The sequence below is a fragment of the Diadema antillarum genome, unplaced genomic scaffold, assembly GCF_040938485.1.
Source record: "Diadema antillarum isolate AM-2024a unplaced genomic scaffold, OU_Dant_1.0 seq00000023_RagTag, whole genome shotgun sequence".
Taxonomy (NCBI): Eukaryota; Metazoa; Echinodermata; class Echinoidea; order Diadematoida; family Diadematidae; genus Diadema; species Diadema antillarum.
Genome location: NW_027271141.1, coordinates 102,279 through 122,067, shown reverse-complemented (window position 1 = coordinate 122,067; position 19,789 = coordinate 102,279). Strand labels below are relative to the sequence as shown.

The following is a 19,789-nucleotide window of genomic DNA, read 5'->3' as shown; positions in this document are numbered from 1 at the left end:
CACAGAGCCTATGGGGATGATATAGGTCAGTGGATAGCGCATCGGACTCTTAATCGGAAGGTCCCATGTTCGAGGCTCGCCCCTGCCAGTTCTTTTGCTATTTCTAAACCCTTATATTTTTCTTTTTCTTCAGTAAGTCTTATCTCCCCTTCCTAACTTTATCTTTTTCTGATCCTTCTATTCTTCTTCAAATTTCTATATAATACCTTAACTTTTTCTTTATTTTTCTTCCACTTTCTGTGCAATAGATCAAGAACAATAAGTCCTATCAACCCCATATTTTGCACATGTTTAGTTCATGTCACGAACATCATTTCATTCCTCAGACACCATCTTGGGTAGGTAAATTAGGGTCAAAGGTCAAAAGTGTGTAATCCTGTATCTTGGTGAATGCACGTCCAATCTTCCCCACATTTTGCACACGTAAGAACCATGTTGCGAGGATCATTTCACAAAATAACAACTCTTTGCTCAGATGCCATCTTAATTGGGTGTGTAAAGTGGGGTCAAAGGTCAAATATGCTTTGTTCTATATCCTTAATAGTGTATATGCTATCACCGCCATATTTTGCACACACATTGGCCTCGATAGATGGATCATTTTATAAAATAACGGCACTTTGGTCAGACGCCACTTCAAAGGTTCAAAGGTCAAATATTCTTTATTTTGTATGTTGCTTAATACCAAATGCTCAATTGGGGCCAGATTTTGTGCATGTATGGACCATGCTACCTTAATCATCAAAATGAGGTTCATTTTCTCTCTTTGTAATCATAAATGCACTTTCCATTTTAAATCTGTAGGCATGACAGGTTTGATTCCCTATTCGATGAGAATCTAAGAAATTATTTATACATCGGATCACCTAATTTGTCAGTCTTGACAAATTCTCATTAGGTAGTATCCTCTCGGATCACCTTCTGTTTCTGTACGGATTCTTTGTTTTTGTTCTTCTTCTTCTTTATTTCTTTATTTCTCCCAAAATTTTGTGCAGACGTTAACTCGAAAAGTTCTTCGACTATAAATTTCAAACTTATACCACATATGTATCGTGTCGCAAAGATGACAGATTTTATGTAATCATAATGATCAATCGACCGTGACGTCACTATGATGTCATTTTATGAAATCGCATTCTCATTCATATCTCATTAATGGAATGGAATTTCTCAATGAAATGTACGTCTCATATAGCTCAAGTCAAGCTCTTTCTACTCATTTTCTCAAAATTCATCTCTACACTTAAAACGTATGCGTACGCGCACGTTCAAATGTTGACATGCTCCAATCGAGCTCAACATTTTTTTGCACACGTTTCAGATGATTTGGAGCTTTTTTTGAAAAACTGGAAAAAAAATGGACGCACGCGCAGCTTGTATGCAATAGAAATTTCACATTTTTTTCACATGGATCTAATGTCTAAAATGTCAAGGAATAATTCTACCAAGTTACAAGTTGATCCGACTCAATATGACGTCATTTAGGACCCGTCAAAGTTGAAATTCCGTGCGCGCGTCAATGGCGATATACAGTGCAACTATGCCAAAAAATGCCAATTTCAAATCCGCTCTTACTCGTCAGGATGGAAGGTGACCCCCCCCCCATTTTCTTTACATATTCTGAAAGATGATGAGTTTTACATGTCATTTCATGGGTGGGTGATGCTGGAAAAATGATTAAAAGGATTCAAATTCCTCAATGAAATAAAAAAGGTAAATTTTCAAAATGACGTCATCAAATTTCAAGTTCACTCAAATATATCTCACTTATCCTTGGCCGATTTTCACCCAGATTTCAGTATGTTGTAGGTTGTTGAATGACCTTTTTGATACTTAACATCAGAATTTTGATTGGATGACATCACCTCGAAAAAAATGAAAGTAACCTTGTCAAATTCGACTAGTTTGCGTGTTATCTCTATGGGAGGGCATTTTTTTCTGGAAATGAAAATTGACATGACTGTCTTTATTGAGCACTAGCTCACTTACCCTTCGGTGTATTTCTCCCAGATTGTAATATGTTGTAGCTGAGACTTTGGGCTATCGTGACATCTATTTTTTTTTTTTTTTTTTTTTTTACCGGATGCAGGGATTTGTTGAAATTAAAGCTTAGCTTCGATGTAGGGAGATATTTCTTTCTTTCTGCGACCTTCTTTGCAATAACCCAAGTAAAACAGGCCCTATCAACCCCATATTTTGCACATGTTTAGTCCATGTGAAGTACATTATTTCATAAAATAACAACTACTTGATCAGACACCATCTTGGGTAGGTAAATTAGGTTCAAAGGTCATAAATGTTTCATCCTGTATCTTGATTAATACATGTCCTATCTTTCCCATATTTTGCACACGCAAAGACCATGTTACAAGAATCATTTCACAAAATAACCACTTTTTGCTCAGATGCCATCTTGGCTGTGCAAAGTGGGGTCTGTCACAGTGTGTTACACGTGAACTAGCTTATTGGTCTAGATGAGGCAGTTTGATCACCCGAAATGAAATATAAGAAGAGATAAAGTACCGTTGAAATTATGTGTGCATTTATTAAAGTGCAATCAAGTCTTCAAATCATACATCCGGTCGTACAATATAACAATCTTCTGAGCTCAGAGCTAAACATATCACGCGGATTAAATTATTGTTATCCCATACATCAAATACTAACAACCTTCTAACTCCTGAACTAACAACTCTCAATGTTCATCTTTTGACTTATAAACTAACTAAGTAACCAAATACCATAACACTTCTCACAATATTAATATAATTATGAGACGGTGTGGGCATGTGGCTTGCCACAACAAATCATATCCCTGACCATAATGTCGGTCAGCGTTCAGAGTTCAGTGCAAACTTGTGGTTCCGGTTTATCAGTTAATGGGGAATGTTATTATACTGACTTTGCTTCGCGAATCGGCGTTCTCCATATATATGACGACAGCCCTGTGTCCTTGGAGACGGCGAACGGAGAGTATGTCGGGGCGACAACGACGTCCTTCGACCGGCCGACCGCGGTTCAGCGAAGGCGACGGATCCAGCCCCGTGCAACCGGCGTTATTGTGGAGGGGGTGTGTCTCGAACTCAGCGAGGGAAATCCGGGCAAACGGATCAGGCAGCGGCTGAACAGGAGACACCTGTGGAGTCTCGACCCGGTGATTGTGTGAGCTTATGTGGACGGAGCTCCACTATGCCCTTAACAGCCGTCTGGAAGAATATTACAAACAACATCTTATACGGGACAACCGTCTTACTGTAGGGGAAGTGTGGGAGAGTTGAGCCACTTTTTACATTTAGTGATATTGTTCAATAACTATACACAATTTATGGATTATTCGTTCGCTGGTATATACTACAACTATTCAGGCATATTACGATAGCCCAATAAGACACCTAGCACAAACAACTTGGGGGTGACACTTCAACAAAAATATTTTGCAAAATGGCTCAAGTCTCCCTTGATTTGGTGAGAGTTGAGCCACGGGGTTGGGAGAGTTGAGCCACTATGCTTTAGGCCCTACATATCATATTAAGAAGTTCAGGCTTATAAAAGAAAATGACTATGGAAACCTATCTAAGGAAGGATGGTGTAATGGTAATAGAGGGGGCGGGGCGTCTGTTTGACTTACGGGTCATCGGATGGATAATGTGGATGTTGTTGGGGTCCACCTACGATCACATGATCAGGATTTCTAGATGCACCCTGATTGGATTTGCGTAGTAAGTCAACTGTTGGTGTTAGGAAGAAGAAACCGCCTGTAGGGCGTCACCCCTGGCGAGAACACCACATACCTTTCCAATATTCCTCACCTCATCCAATTGCAGACCCGTTTCTTTGACCAAAAAATGACACTCATTGAGCCACTTGAAGGGAGGGTTGAGCCACTTGAGGGCTGAGCCATTGGAATACAGGGTTTAGCCATGGCACAACTCTCCCTCGACACGTTGGCACAACTCTCCCCACAGTCGCCATTTAAACTAACCCTCAAAACCTACGAAAGTGACCACACCAAACATGTTGAAATTTGCTGAAAGAAACAAATGATATACAGACTATCTGCTACTCCAACTGATTCGCACTTATCCTCTACCATAGGTGTGAGAGAAAACCACATATCTGACAAGTGGACATTCACTTTTGGTGACCAAAAATGGTTTTTCTTCAACTATTTTGTCATGCTTCGTCCAACGTCGCTGCCTCATACACTGGTATATAGTTAATCATAGGCATGAACAAGAAATGGCAGCAACTGACTGCTGTCAGTCACTATGAAGCTGTGAGGTGGCCTGGATCAACTCTCCCAGTGGCTCAACTCTCCCACACTTCCCCTAATGTGTATTTAGGACATTTTAATAATGTCTACATGCATTTCAGTTCAGTTCAGTTTTATACATTCTGTATAAAACTAGCTCAGTACTCCTGAGCCCATCCCACCTTTAAAGTCACCCTCCTTTTAATGACCATCTTGTATAATTTCTCCCAGTCTGCAAACCTTCCCTTCCCCGAACAGGTGCTCTCATTCAGACCAATTATGACCCACTCAGCTTCAAGGTTCATCCGGCTCCCCCACTGGCTCCAAACATCCAGGCCAGTCCCATCTAACACATGACCCCTCCCCCAAGCTAACTTTCCCTCCAAAAATGACTTCCCCCTGATATGATTGGTCCAAGTACCACACCCACTCCTCTTCCCAAATTGCTGATGACCCGTGTCAAGAAGCACGCTGACCATGCAGACTGGACATTCATATAAGAGAGCTTGTCAGACGGTCATTGAGAAAAGACCGCTCTCTTGAGTTGCTCCCTTCTCTATACACCGGCTATGTACATTGTACCTTTTGCCTGTTCGTCGTTAACATACCTTGGATGTGGGCGTAAAGTTAGACTTAACTTATTTGCCCCTTTGGCATTTCAATAAAGGAGCAATAGCTCTCTTCAGAACGAAGAACTTTGATGTGTACCAGTCCTACTTTTACTGCGAGTGCCTCTCTGGAAATAATACACAACTATACATTACATTACAATAATTATCCACTTCTAATACCTTTATCTTGTTGCCGTCACCAACACAACAAGGGCATTCTATATACACTCAAACGGCCTGCTTTAACCATTCATATAACAAATACAGAAATATCACAAGGGCCTGTCAAATGTACCCTAATCTCAAAATATACAGCAGACCGTTAAATCCACAACATCATCATCACTACAATTCACTACGCGGGGACATAATTCCGCATAATTATTATAACACAGACACACTATACTTCAGACTTCATTTTTGATAACGAAAATTGCTCTTTTACCTGACAATTATCTTCAGTCCTCCTCACATCAAACTTGAATACAAACAAAAAACCCTATATCAACTTTCTTGAATTAACTTGAACTGTATTCATATCACAACTGCAGACAATAAGGAGAGGCTTCTAAACTGTCCTGGTATCAATAATTATAGAATACGGCTTACCGCCAGAAATATAACTATACAATAACAATTACTATCTGAGCAAACTCAAACCATTATCCATACTACAGAATTATAAATAAGACAAACTGAAACTTACAGTTGGGCCTTGGACACCCCAGTTGTGGCATCACTGCTAGACAAGGCTCTGCAGCATCTGGTCTGTCTGGTGGCAAGACAGGGTGTGGCAGGTTCACTTCTTGTGAGCCTGCCTATATATACGCTGGCTGCTGCAAACTTAACTATGCCGGGAAACAATAGCTGTCAAACACCTGCATGTGGGATGCCTCCAACCCGACTAAATTCATATGCAAATTCACTTCCTCCCAGACTGGAGGGTATTTAAATTAGATTTAAATCAACTCCTTACAGGGTCAAAGGTCATACTACTTTCTGTATCTTCGTTATGACCTGTTATCTCTATGGGAGGGAATTTTTCTAGATATGAAAGTTGACATGACTGTCTTTATCGAGCACTAGCTCACTTATCCTTCAAAGATTTCCCCCAGATTTTAATATGTTGTAGCTGAGACTCTAGGCTATCGTCAATGTGCCCTCAGTTTTTCCGTGTAGCAGATAAGGTTATCTGAGTCGTGGTCGGGGCTCATAACACTGCATTTTAAGATACATCGGATCATCTAATTTGTCAGTCTTGACAAATTCTCAAATCTAGTTTTCTTTCTAATTGCACATGTGGCGCTTCGTATGTGTATTTCGTATGTGTAGCTAGTTGGTGTTGCTGATGGTATTTTTTCTGCAATCAATTTGAAAGATTTTTCTGAGCTCTTTAGTATTGTTTTTCCTCTCTGCTCCTTTTTCTTTTGCCCTGTCTCATTGATTTCTCTGTTCCCTCTCGATCTATGTTACTGCTACCCTCTCATTTTGTTCGCTTTCACACCTGTCTGCGAATACTTATTCACACCTGTTCATGAGTACTTATTTTTCTCTGCTCCGCTTTGTTCCCCCCCCCTTTTCATCAATCTTTGTTAGTCTCTTCTCTCCCACTCTCTCTCTACTTTATGGTTGTCCTCTTTATTTTATCCACACCTCTTCTCGAATACCTATAATAATATCTCCCTTTTAATTCCCTTGATCTTTCCTATCCTTGTTTTGTTTTGTTTTTTCACTCTCTTTTCGTATACTGATAGCCTTGATTTTTTTTTTTGTTGGTGTCATCGCACACGATGTTCGCATTATGCTGGGCTTTATTTTCTCTCGTAACTTTATTTGCAGTTGGATGAAATTAATCTAAATATCTGTGTATTACTCTATTCATTTTCAGTTGTTTTTTAATCCAATACTTATTCATGAATTTGAAAATGTTTAAAGATTTTTAATGTGTGAATTATATTATGAATTTTATCGTATTATGTACATTGTACTATCTTGGGGTGTGTGCAATTCATTTTCTGTATATGCCTTTTCTTTGTTGTTAAAGTTGATGGTATCAATTGTTATGATAATGTAAATATAGTGTGGTATTATTGTTTATTTCGGGGGAGGGGTTGTCAATATGAAGCAGTTGTGTCAGTTTGTCTTTTTATTTTTTCTTTACGTCTTCCTACGGTAAAGTTTGATGTAAACCACATACGGTTAGTTTTCGGACTTTTATTTGGTGTTTTTTTAATAAAACTGAAATTGAATTGAATTGATGTTGAATCTCATTGGGGTGATTTTTTCCCTAATCAGATGCAGATAAGGCATATAACTTCAATAGGTTTATGTTTATTAAAATAAGAATATACCACTGATTAAAATAAAAATTTAGTAGAATTAAACACCCTTTAGATAACAAAGGGTATTATGTGTTTAATAAAAATATATAATAAATCATATAAACTAGAAATGTCGCTATGGCGACTGGTATGCAGTCAGACCGCAGAACGTATGCTAATGAGCCGATCCGGCAAGATTTATTCAGCACTCTCGTTGACGATCTTTGCGTTCGAAAGGTGTCTCGTCGTGCGAGATTTTGTGAGAGTTTGACAGGGCTATGGTTTTCAGTGTACCGACTTGTACATACATTCATCATGGCCACAAGTCATGGTAAATTGTTCTGCAGACTCTGATCTTTATTTTGATACTAAATTTGCGTATAACATCGGATCTTATCTTGACGACAATCAGTTGAATTTGCGTAAATTTTACCTGCTTTTCACAGAAGATTTTGTCATCTAAAGTTTGTTTTTGGTTCCTGACTGGTTTAAGAGACTGTTGTTTCTGATTTTGGCTTTTTTGTAGAGAGGAAACTTAGATACTCATCATATATTGGAGTCAAGGAGATGCAAGCATGATTTATATTAGTTTTTCTGTTTTGAAATGTCTGTAAAATTCACTCCTAAGCTGGAAGTATGCTCCACACAAAGTGTACAGTGGCGCGAAAGAGCGCTCTCATTGGACAGTGCTTGCATTCAGCACTTGAACTTGGCTTGAACTACACGCGTGCCAAGAAACCGCAAGTGGCATCAAACCGTTATGTAGCAGCGAAAGAGCTCTCTCATTGGACAGTGCTTGCATTCAGCACTTGAACTTGGCTTGAACTACACGCGTGCCAAGAAACCACAAGTGGCATCAAACCGTTATGTAGCAGCGTAATGACGTAATGCAAGCGCTGTCCAATGAGAGAGCTTACTCTTGAGATTTTACGGTTTCAAGCTGATCAGCATTGACATCGATGTATATTTTACTGGTTCCTGACCGGTTTAAGCAAAAAATTGTCAAGATGTTTACATGTATAGAAAGATTAAGAGATAGACTACCAAATAATTCATTTTCATTGTGATACACTGTGTGCAAAGTGAATTCGGAATTCTTTTGACGTCTTGAACGTGTACTGCACGAATTACTTTTTTCATCACTTTTCAAGCTCAAATCACGCTATGATACTTTTCATTTACAATATTTTGAGTAACATGTGACGATAGTTTACATATTTTCCTTGAATTTGCTACCAAATTTGTGAATAGAAGGTGCATTTTTGTTGCCGAAAGCCAAAGGACAAAATCCCCTTCCGCAGCTCATTACGTATGCAAGCCTAGAGCGGGCTTGCATACGAGTTAAATAAATACGAGCGAATTATCGGGTGCTGCGGTCTGACTGTATGCATCCGCCATAAAGCATGGTTCTCCCAATTGGTGTATAGTACAATGACTTCACAATGTATGATGACAGTTTCACGTAACTGGCAAAATAGTGAAAGGACAGGTTTGTCACAAATGTGTTGAATGTTCACTTTCCTTGTACTAGGTTTGCTATATTTTCTAAGAGTGCAGGTACATGTATTTGGGGTTTTTTACTGGACTTTTCACCCTTTTGTAAGTTTTATGCATTTATTAATTTTCAAGGAACATATGAAGAAAAAGTGTAATTTCAGTATAAACATTTTTGCATTTTAGCCTGGCCTTTGCCCCCTTAACTTTTGACCTTTGACTTTCTGGCAAGGAATTTCCCAGAGAATCTCCATTAGGTAATACATGTATTTCTAAGAAAATTCCTGCAGGCTTGCAAAGAAAAGAGGGAAATATGGACATTTAGAGGGGTTGACCTTTGGCCTTTGACCCATGACCCCCAAATTCCCTAAATAATCCCTGCCAGTCAGTACATGCATATGTACCAAGTTACATGAAGATACCTTGAACCATTTGCCAAATATAGAAAAAAAGTGAAACTTGAACAATTTCATCTGACCTGTGACCTTTGAACTCATGACCTGAAATTCTGGAGAATATGTATTCAGTAGTACATGTCTACACTAAGTTTCAAGAAAATACCTTCAGGCATTGCATAGATATGGGGATAATAGTAAAATTTTAAGCATTTGACCTTGACCGTTCGACCTTTGACCTCTTGCCAATTTCACTAAAAAAACTACTTATTTAATTGCCCAATCATATGTCATCCTTGGACAAAGTTTGGTGAAATTTGCTTGATCCAGTCTAGAGTTATCACGTAAATGGATTCAGTTTCATGATTTCACCTTGACCTTGACCTTTAGCCTTCACCCAAAATCTAATCAAGTAATTGCCCCGTCATACTTTACACTTGGACCAAATTTGGTAAAAATTCCGGGGTCATCCCACGAGACCGACACCCACGAGTCATACGGTCCACAAGACCGACATCGAAAATAGGTCCATGAGTCACACAGCCCATGAGTTAAACGGCTGAGTCATACAGCCCATGAGATTGACACTATGCACAAAAGGCTCACGAGACCGACACTAAGTAAAGAAAGCCCACGAGACCGACACTAGACTAAGAAGGCTCATGAGACCGACAGGATGAACAGTGTCATCTACATGTCAATTACAAATATGTACCTGTACAGGGTGTTCCATGAAGGGGAAAATTACATACTGGCGGGTGAAGTTTCGTCACGCTATCCAGCGAGAGATTGTAACTAATTGAACAACACCATCTACATATCAACGACATGAAGTATGTATGTCTACACGTGTGGCTTTTAGAGGGCAATTCTGTCAAGCTACGGGGAGCGACATTGTTACAAATTTTCTTTATTCTTTTTAAATAAAATTGTCCTCTTCGTTGGGACCCCCCAAAAATGTATGAAAAAATAAGAGGACAAGAACGATGAATGGTTTAATTTTAGATGCCAACGTGCTATATTTAATAGGATGTAATTTTTTTGCCCCTTTTTCTTTCTCATTTCGATAGTTCAGTAGGCCTTATTAGATATCCTATCCTCCTGCTTATATCTGCCTGCTTAGAGTTCTTTTTTTTCTTGATCTATAGTGTATGACATTCCAAGGATGAAAACATTTTATATCCCAGCGAATCACCTCGATTTGTGGCTTGTGTTTATAGAATCATTCTCCTCAAAACGGTGCATTTTTTGTGAAATAGAACAGCTGTTTTCATGGATGCATCTTCTTATTCCGAATCCTTAAAGCTACCTTAATAGACAATTATATGATTTTCTGTGAAATTACATTTTGTATACTAAATCAGCATCTATGCAGATGACTACTCCCCCTCCAGATCATGTACAGCCGGGGTGCACTGCAACATTGACCATCTTGTGAAATATTTTCTTGTAAAACTTCATTTCACACCTGGGTATTATTCTGTTGGTTGATCGGAATATCCACATCATTTTATTTCATTTTATTTATTGTAAGCAGGTGTATACCGGTATATGTTTTGCAGAAAAAGAAACAAGGGTGTTTTGGTATTTTCGAAATTAATGTTGAAACATCTTATGGCATGTTTTCTCAATTTTGTTTATTTTTTCACAAACACTCAAATATGCAAACACAATTAAAGATTTTGAATAGTTCAGGGGGTGAGGGAGAGTAATCCCCTAGCAACTCTCCTTTTCCTGGGCTACATGTATAACTCATGGGCTTATTTTACTTGATGTCGAACTTGTGGGCTTTATTTCCTCAGTGTCGAACTTGTGGCTGTATGACTTATGAGCTGTATGACTCATGGGCTGAAACTGTCAAAGGCTAGTGGAAGGGTGACGAAATCATTTCCTTGACTGAACCTGAACAAAATTGCCCATTTAGTCAAAGCACAAAAAAACAACAACAACAACACACACACACACACACACACACACACACAAAGACGAATTGGGAATTTCCATTTCATGCATCTCAAAAAGTTGTTTACTTAACGGAGAAAATCACAGACTTTTTCTTTGCAATAAAAGCACCATTGGTGTAACGAATCAACATGGTTGTGCGAGTTTCACGAAATAACTCCTAGTACTGAGTGTGAAAAAAATGTCAATTTCCACAAATCAATCAAAATTGAGCCTTCACACTCCCACTTCACTTTACTCATGTTCTCAATTGCAGTTGAGGTACAAGCGTAATTTGGTACATTACTTGACTGAAGAAAGGGTGAAAGAAATATATAGCGACAGAAAGTAGGTGAGAAGGTGAATTTGACAATTTTTCTTTGTTTCAGTGGTACTTAAAAGTCATTTACTTTTAGAGTTCACATATTAATATTTTGCTACTTCGTACTTCATTGGAATATCTTGTACCAAGTCTTCAGATGCTTCTGAAAGTTGATCAAATCTTTTCTTTTATTTTTTGGCTGAATGTCAACAGAATGCCCAATTCGACAAAACCTACAAAATGGAGTTAACACACGCCATGACTATCTATTGATGTCCGCAAATACCATTGGCTTGAGTAACAGTATCTGATTAAGAAAAAGTGAAACAAACAGAGATGAAGCAGACAAAAAGACGAATCTGGTGAATTTCCGTTCTATTCATCTAAAAAAGGTATTCATTTACGAAATACTCGTAAAAAAATCACAGACTCGTACTTCTTCGCAATAAAAGCATGACTGAATATGATGGCTGAATGTGAAAATCCATCATGGGGTTTACAAGATGATGAAAAGGTATAAAGTTTACACACACCAGACGCCGGACGATGAATGATCGCAAAGTGAGCTAAAAATTGCATTTGCATGTTGCTGTGTGAAACTGGGAGGACGGATGCGTACATGCAGAAAATCGGTTAGGAAGTGATTTTGGGCAATTTAAAATTTTGATGCCTATGTACGCTTGTCTTGATAGCCTGGCAGATAAGAGCATTGTGCAGGAATATGAGCAGTCAGTTGAACTTCATGCCCAGTGAAAATTATAAAAATGACATTTATTTCAGAAGATATATGATTGATGCTCTGTCAAAATTACAAAATGGCGCCTACACGACATCACACATAACTAATCTCAAATAAAGTAGGATCCAGTGGATATCATCATATCAAATCAACATGCAAAATTTCATGTCAACTGGTCATGTTACTGTTGAGATAGAGCATTCACACCTTTTGCCAGTTCTAAAGTAAAAAAAAAGGGAGGATTTTGACAAACACAATAGGTCAGCGTATCACCTAACAAAAACAACAGGTGATCCATGATGCGTGACATTACCTGTCTTCTCTACCAAGGTCATGAGAGTAAAGTTGTGTATTTCCAAAAAATGTCTCCATATGAATCATAATCAGGCTTGCAAGATTTCAAATTTAATAATAATGATAATAATAATAATAATAATCATCATCATCAGTTCTTAAATGCATAATACCATAGGATAGTCTCTATGCGTGTATACCTGGAAACAAAATCACCCACACATTTCTATGTTTACATAAATACTACAATTATCGAAAAGATGAGCATTCAACACAGATTTGAATTAATTGAAATCTTTACGGTAATTTATCCAATGCTGAGAGGGAGATTGTTCCATAATGATGGTGCCATTTTTCCAAAAGCTGTTTTCACCAAATGTCTTGGATTTTACACATTTCAGAGAGGAGATTCTTTGTAATGTTTTTAATTGTACAGTAATTGATACATTTCAACTATGAATTTAACAAAGTAATACACAACCAACTCTGCAAAACTTGATCTGAATTCATGCATTTTCAATACATAGCTGGGACAGTATTATGAGTAATGCCCACTGTTCTTCTCATGTGACCTGGTGAGAACACAGTCACGTTGGTTTTTGTTAATGTTATGGCATTAAATGTACAAAATCAGCCATGGTACTTCATACAGGAAGGTCAATACGCACAGCAAGCCGGTTTGGCTGTTTTCTAACTGACATCAGATACACTCTCTGTTATAAGTTTGTGAATGTCTTTCTTCAATGTGTTGTCAGTAGGTTTGCAGCCATCCAAGTCCTTTGCATTGACATCTGCTCCACTCTTAACCAGGATATCCACTATAGAGAGATGCTCACAGGTGCATGCTGGAAAGCCAAATGATATTGAATGATAGAATAACTGTATTGCAAAGTATCAATGAATGAATGAAACCTTTACAAATTCAATGAGACATCAAATTATGAAACAACTTCTGAACAAATTGAAAACTTCACCTCTTTGTTGTGAAATGTCCGGTTTATATTCATTTTGGACAAAAAAAAATTCCTTTGAGCAAATATAACTTTGCTCAGTCTATCTGTCAAATCAAGGGATCAAGTTAAGTTTGCTCGTATTACAGTGGGAATGTAAGCAAACACAATATCCCGAAGATCATACCAGTACTTAACAATTAAGGTGGTGTTGGGGTGTTTAAACATCCCCAACCCCTCCACATGACAATCAGGTATTCAGGGGTGTTCAAGCACCCTCCCCAACCGGTTTATATAATAAGTAATAAGCATCTGGAGCAACTAATTTTGAGGAGTGTTTCTTTCTTTTTTTTAACAATAAACACTACATCGCATTATGGCTGAGGATAATATTGTTTCCCTATCCTTCACAGCAGCAAAGCATGCAAAATATCATTCACTGCCATAGAGCAAACAAGGATGATACTATATATCTGTATAACAAAAATGTGTTACATTGTATCACATTCACTTCTGTTCACTTGATTGATCAGTGACTATACATCATGCACCAGATGTGACAGGCAAATGCAATCTTTGTAAGCTGCATAACTTATAGTAGACATTATCTAGCCAATCCATTCTAAACTGCTTACACAGGCAATTTATAATTTGAATCTCATCTCCATCTCCTGGTATACGATTATAAAGAATAGTGTTTGCCAGTATATAGGTTTGCAGAACTGTTTATAGGAATATCCCGCTATCCAATTTATTTCATAAAATGTGCAGATTCAATGCTTAAAGCCAAAGTGAAAGTTGAATTCAAACAAGAATCCAAGACGTTTGAGTGCAAGAAACCTTTTTCATTTGGTACATACATAAGCTATCATGTGTGGGTACTATCAGTAGCACTGGCATAGCCAAGGCGATGGGGCAGTCCCCCCCCAAGATTTGGACCAGGGATTTGGGAGGAGGAGAAAAAATTGTGTGTATACTGTATGCATGTACATGAAGCGGGTCTCCCTTTCAACCTTTCATCAAGTACATTGTAGGATCATTATTTTTTTTCTTTCAATATTTCACTAAAATTCTGAATCATTCTGAGTGCACAAGACTTATCACTCATATTCCGAAAACTCAAAGTTCCCTCATGTACAAGGAGAATATCCCCTTTTAATCAACTCTTTTCTCCCTCAGTTCCCCCAGATCAGTTTTTTTTTTAAATAATTTCCAAAATATTCCACCAGAAATATGCGTGTACGAGATATCTCAATTTCAACCTAAAAAAGGCAACAGCTCCATTGTACAGGAAGGGTGGTGATGACACTCGACCCCCCCCCCCCGTGCATACAAGTAGACTGTGGCTACACTTTGAACATAAACAGTTTTCCATATATGCCCCAAAATGTGTGCACCAAAACGTTTAACTGCATTCAGAAAATTATACAGAATCTCCTTCCACAGACTTGCTACACTTCTCTTCTGATTGACAAATTTCCAGATATTCCAACAAAAGTGTGTGCCAGATTGTTGAATTTCAGTTCTAAAACTGAAAAAAAAGCTCTCTTGAATATGAAAGAGGTATCTTGCCACCCTTCCATTGCTTGGTACCCACTATAGACTTAGTACACTTTGGGGAATGACAATTTTCCGAATTATTTCTTTCTATTACCTATTCCACTTTATTGCAATTCTAAAAACGCAAAAGCTCCGTTGAGCGGGAGGGGAATCCCCCTCCCATACCCTCCCCCTAAGCTCTAACTCACTAGACTTTGCACATATACACATGATGCACATTCGGAATAAGAGCTAAATTCTGTGATTTTAACACTTCCCTGAGAAAGCCCTATCTATTTCCATTATTATTTGGCACTGGAAAAAAATCTAAGTATTGCACCAAAAGTTTGCACCAGATCGCTGAATTTCAGGTCTGAAAATGCAGAATCACCTTCGTGTTGGAGGAGAAATGTCCCTTATCTACATCCTCGTGTGCACGCTTTTTCTGTTTGATTGCTGAACAGACAGCGTTCATGATATTCATTGTAAGATCAAGAAGTTTAATTAAATGATAACTTTTTATATAGACAAATTGTTCAATGATAATCTACATCAAAATATATTGCTACCTTAAACAAGTGAGACTCTTTCAAGTCGATAAAACACACAAAAAAATTGCATCAAATTGCACCATTTACAACATCAAAATCCAAAAAGTTCTCACCGTGGGAGGGGGGACACCACCCTCCCACACCCTCCCCCCCCCCACTCGCTCCGCTTGCTCGGGCTCAGTTGCTTCGCTCCCTTGCAGACTACCTGCTCCCCCAAGATCAAATCCTGGCTACGCCGTTGATCAGTAGGCTGGTAAAAGTGAGCAAGTCAGCCTATATATGACAAGTTTTTATTTGAACATATCAATGTGAAAAAGTATACAAACTTGAGCACTCGCTCATTCGGCTTTCTCACAGATTTTTCACTAGTGTTTTCCAGGCTTGAACAAGTAGGCCCTACACAGAAAATAGATGGCGTTACAGTGCACAATATTGCACATTTACTTCAACCTATGAAGTCAAACTAATGTAGTTTTTTTTTTTTAGACTTGTATTATAAAATGTGACCATGCATCACAAAACAAACAAAAAGTTGCACTCCTTGATTTTATGTTAGGACTCGAAAAAGGTGAAATAGGTCAACCGACTCAATCTTGAGTTTTTCATATTTTCTGAGAGAGCTATCCTTCTTCTACATTAATCTTTGGTTTGGGATCATAACGTGAATGTGATAGTATGTTTTCTCCAGTTTTTCTACAACCCTTTTTTGGAGGAGAGTAGAATGATCAGGTATGTCTTAGGGGCCCCTTTCATTTCTTGAAATCCTCTGCACACTCTTCACTTTAGAAGCTAATAACTTTTTAAGGGGTAATGCTACTGCTTTGAAAGTTAATATTAATCATGGCCAGAATGTGTTGATACAACATGCTTTCTTTCAGCTGAAAGGACAAGTCCACCTTCATATACATGTGGATTGAGTGAATGCAGCAATATTTGTAGACCACATCAGTGAAAGTTTGGGGAATATCGGACAATCCGTTCAAAGTTATGAATTTTTGAAGTATCTGCGCAGTCACTGCTGAATGAGAAGACTACTAGAGTGTATGATGTCACATGCGTACAACGATAATAAAGGAAAATATAAAGAGAATTTCACAAAATTTTACTTTTTGAAAAAAGTGCACATTTCCTCGACTCGTCACTGACATATATTATGGGTAAAAGTATTCCCCCGTACCTTCTGCAGCGTCCTCGCCAGAAAATGAAGTACGCGTGGCGGAAAAGTGCCGTCAGGTAGTTTGAAATATTTACGCGTGGTGGCTCAAACTGAACACGTGGTCGGGTCGTCGGGAGAAGAAACGGCGCTTACACACCGACATGCGCGTGCGCGAGAAGCATGCAAAAACAAAACAAAACAGAAAGAGAGAGAAAAAGGGACAAAATTGGTGCGATATCGCACTGTCGACTCTGCGTTATAACGTTACAGCTTCGTAGCTAAAAAAATGGTACTAAAAGTGTCCGAAAGCATCCCTCCGTTTGTAACAGATTTTATATAATATGCTGGGCTCGACACTAACGGTTCCCCGGGGTCACCAAAAAAGTCGGATGTTTGCCTTTGCTTTTGGAAATGAAAAGCGGTAACAATCGGCTCCATACGATGCCAAGATAACTGTCGGATGTTTGCTTTTAAATTTCGAAATGAATAACAGTAACATTTAGTTGCGTTCGATGGTAAATTTTATGTTTGATGTTTGCTTTGACATTCGGAAATGAATAGCAATAGTATTCAACTCCGAACGATGATAAAATGAATGCCGGCAGTTTGTTCTTACGTTCGAAAGTAAATAACAATAACATTTAGCTCCGGAAGATACTAAAATAAATATCGCATGATCCCTTTGACGTTCGGAAATGAATAACAATTCTTTTCAACTCCGTACGATGATGAAATAAACGTCTGTTGTTTGCATTTATGTTCGAAAGTAAATAACAATAACTTTCAGCTCCGGAAGATGGTAAAATAAATGTCAGATGAGTGCTTTTACGTTCGGAAATGAACAGCGGTAACAATCGGCTCCATACAATGCAAAGATAACTGTCGGATGTTTGCTTTTAAATTTCTAAATGAATACAGTAATATTTAGTTGCGTTCGGTGGTAAATTTAATGTTTGATGTTTGCTTTGACGTTCGGAAATGAATAACAATAGTATTCAACTCCGTACGATGATAAAATGAATGCCGGAAATTTGTTTTTACGTTCGAAGGTATAAATAACAATAAAATTTAGCTCCGGAAGAAGCTAAAATAAATGTCAGATGAGTGTTTTACGTTCGGAAGTGAATAGCAGTAATATTCTGCTCCATACGATGCTGAAATAACTGTCGGATGTTTGCTTTTAAATTTCGAAATGAATAACAGTAACGTTCAGCTGCGTTTGATGATAAAGTAAATATCTGATGTCTGCCTTGACATTGAAAAATCAAAAACAGTATAACATTCGGCTCCGTACGATAATAAGATAAATGTCGGATGTTTGCCTTTGCTTTTGGAAATGAACAGCGGTAACAATCGGCTCCATACGATGCTAAGATAACTGTCGGATGTTTGCGTTTAAATTTCGAAATGAATAACAGTAACATTTTAGTTGCGTTCGATGGTAAATTTAATGTTTGATGTTTGCTTTGAAATTCGGAAATGAATTACAATACACTTTTGCAGTATTCAACTCCGTACGATGATAAAATGAATGCTGGAAGTTTGTTTTTACGTTCGAAAGTAAATAACAATAACATTTAGCTCCGGAAGATACTAAAATAAATATCGAATGATCCCTTTGACGTTCGGAAATGAATAACAATACTATTCAACTCCGTACGATGATGAAATAAACGTCTGATGTTTGCTTTTATGTTAGAAAGTAAATAACAATAACTTTCAGCTCCGGAAGATGGTAAAATAAATGTCAGATGAGTGCTTTTACGTTCGGAAATGAACAGCGGTAACAATCGGCTCCATACGATGCAAAGATAACTGTCGGATGTTTGCTTTTAAATTTCGGAACGAATAACAGTAACATTTAGTTGCGTTCGGTGGTAAATTTAATGTTTGATGTTTGCTTTGACGTTCGGAAATGAATAACAATAGTATTCAACTCCGTACGATGATAAAATGAATGCCGGAAATTTGTTTTTACGTTCGAAGGTATAAATAACAATAAAATTTAGCTCCGGAAGAAGCTAAAATAAATATCAGATGAGTGCTTTTACGTTCGGAAGTGAATATCAGTAATATTCAACTCTGTACGATGCTAAAATAACTGTCTGATGTTTGCTTTTAAATTTCGAAATGAATAACAGTAACGTTCAGCTGCGTTTGATAATAAAGTAAATATCTGATATCTGCCTTGACGTTCAAAAATAAAAAATAGTATAACATTCGGCTCCGTACGATGCTAAAATAATTTCCAGATGATTCATTTCACTTTTGGAAGTGGACAGCAGTAACATTCGGCTCAGTACGATAATAAAATAATGTCGGATGTTTGCTTTTAAATTTGGAAATGAAAAACGTTAATATTCTGCTCCGTACGATGCTAAAATAAATAACAGATTGTAATTGCTTTTACACTTGGAAATGATTAACGGTATCAATCGGCTCAGTTAGATGCTAAAATAGATAGCGGATGTGTTTTTGCTTTCACGTTCGGAACTGAATAGATAAGGATTTAACATTCATGAAGCTCCGTAAGATGCTAAAATGAATGTCGGTTGTTTGCTTTTAAATTTAAAAATCATTTACGGTATTATTCGGCTCCGTAAGGTGCTAAAATATTAGTAAATGTTGGATGATTGCTTCTACAATCACAAATGAATAACAGAAACTTTCGGCTCTTTACAATGCTAAAAGAAATGTCGGATGTTTACAAAGGTCTGCAAATGATCCCAATTTCTCATTTCAAACGTAAGTTTTGATCACCTAAATATAGGCATTAACTTTTATAGTAATCTATAAGCCTATTTGCTAAATCTTAGAACTCTGAATAACGGTAAGATGATTGATTTTTTTATTCATTTATTTCAGACATGGTATACCTGCATCACTGCGTTAAGCTTAGCTCCGCGTCGCTGAAAATGTGACTTATAGTCTGCGAAATCATCTTTTCTTTTATGACAATAGTGGATACGTATATAACTTAGTAAAGTATCGGTTTGCATCAATTTTTTACACTTTATTTTGCGTTTCTTTTTCATTTTAAGGATTGCACTGATTTGAAGAAAAAAAGAAAAAGGAAGAAAATATTGGTGCTACTAGCCTATAACGAAGCGTCAACCCACCATAAAAGCTGCGTTTACGTTAACTTTGCGTTGCTGAAAATGTGACTAAAAGTCTTAGTAATTATCTTTCCTTTAATGCAATATTGTTGATACTTGTCACGTAAT

General features: G+C 37.7%; 1 protein-coding gene across 1 annotated transcript in view; it reads right to left on the bottom strand.

Moving 5' to 3' along the window:
• Nucleotides 1-10,119: 10,119 nt before the first annotated feature.
• LOC139725181 (acyl-CoA-binding domain-containing protein 6-like) overlaps nucleotides 10,120-19,789 on the bottom strand; it is a 43,964-nt gene continuing 34,294 nt past the window's right edge. Inside the window, exon 3 of the mRNA XM_071636274.1 lies at nucleotides 10,120-13,214. Within this exon, the coding sequence (XP_071492375.1) occupies nucleotides 13,060-13,214 (155 nt within the window). The 3' untranslated portion in view covers nucleotides 10,120-13,059. The remainder of the gene's footprint in view (nucleotides 13,215-19,789) is intronic.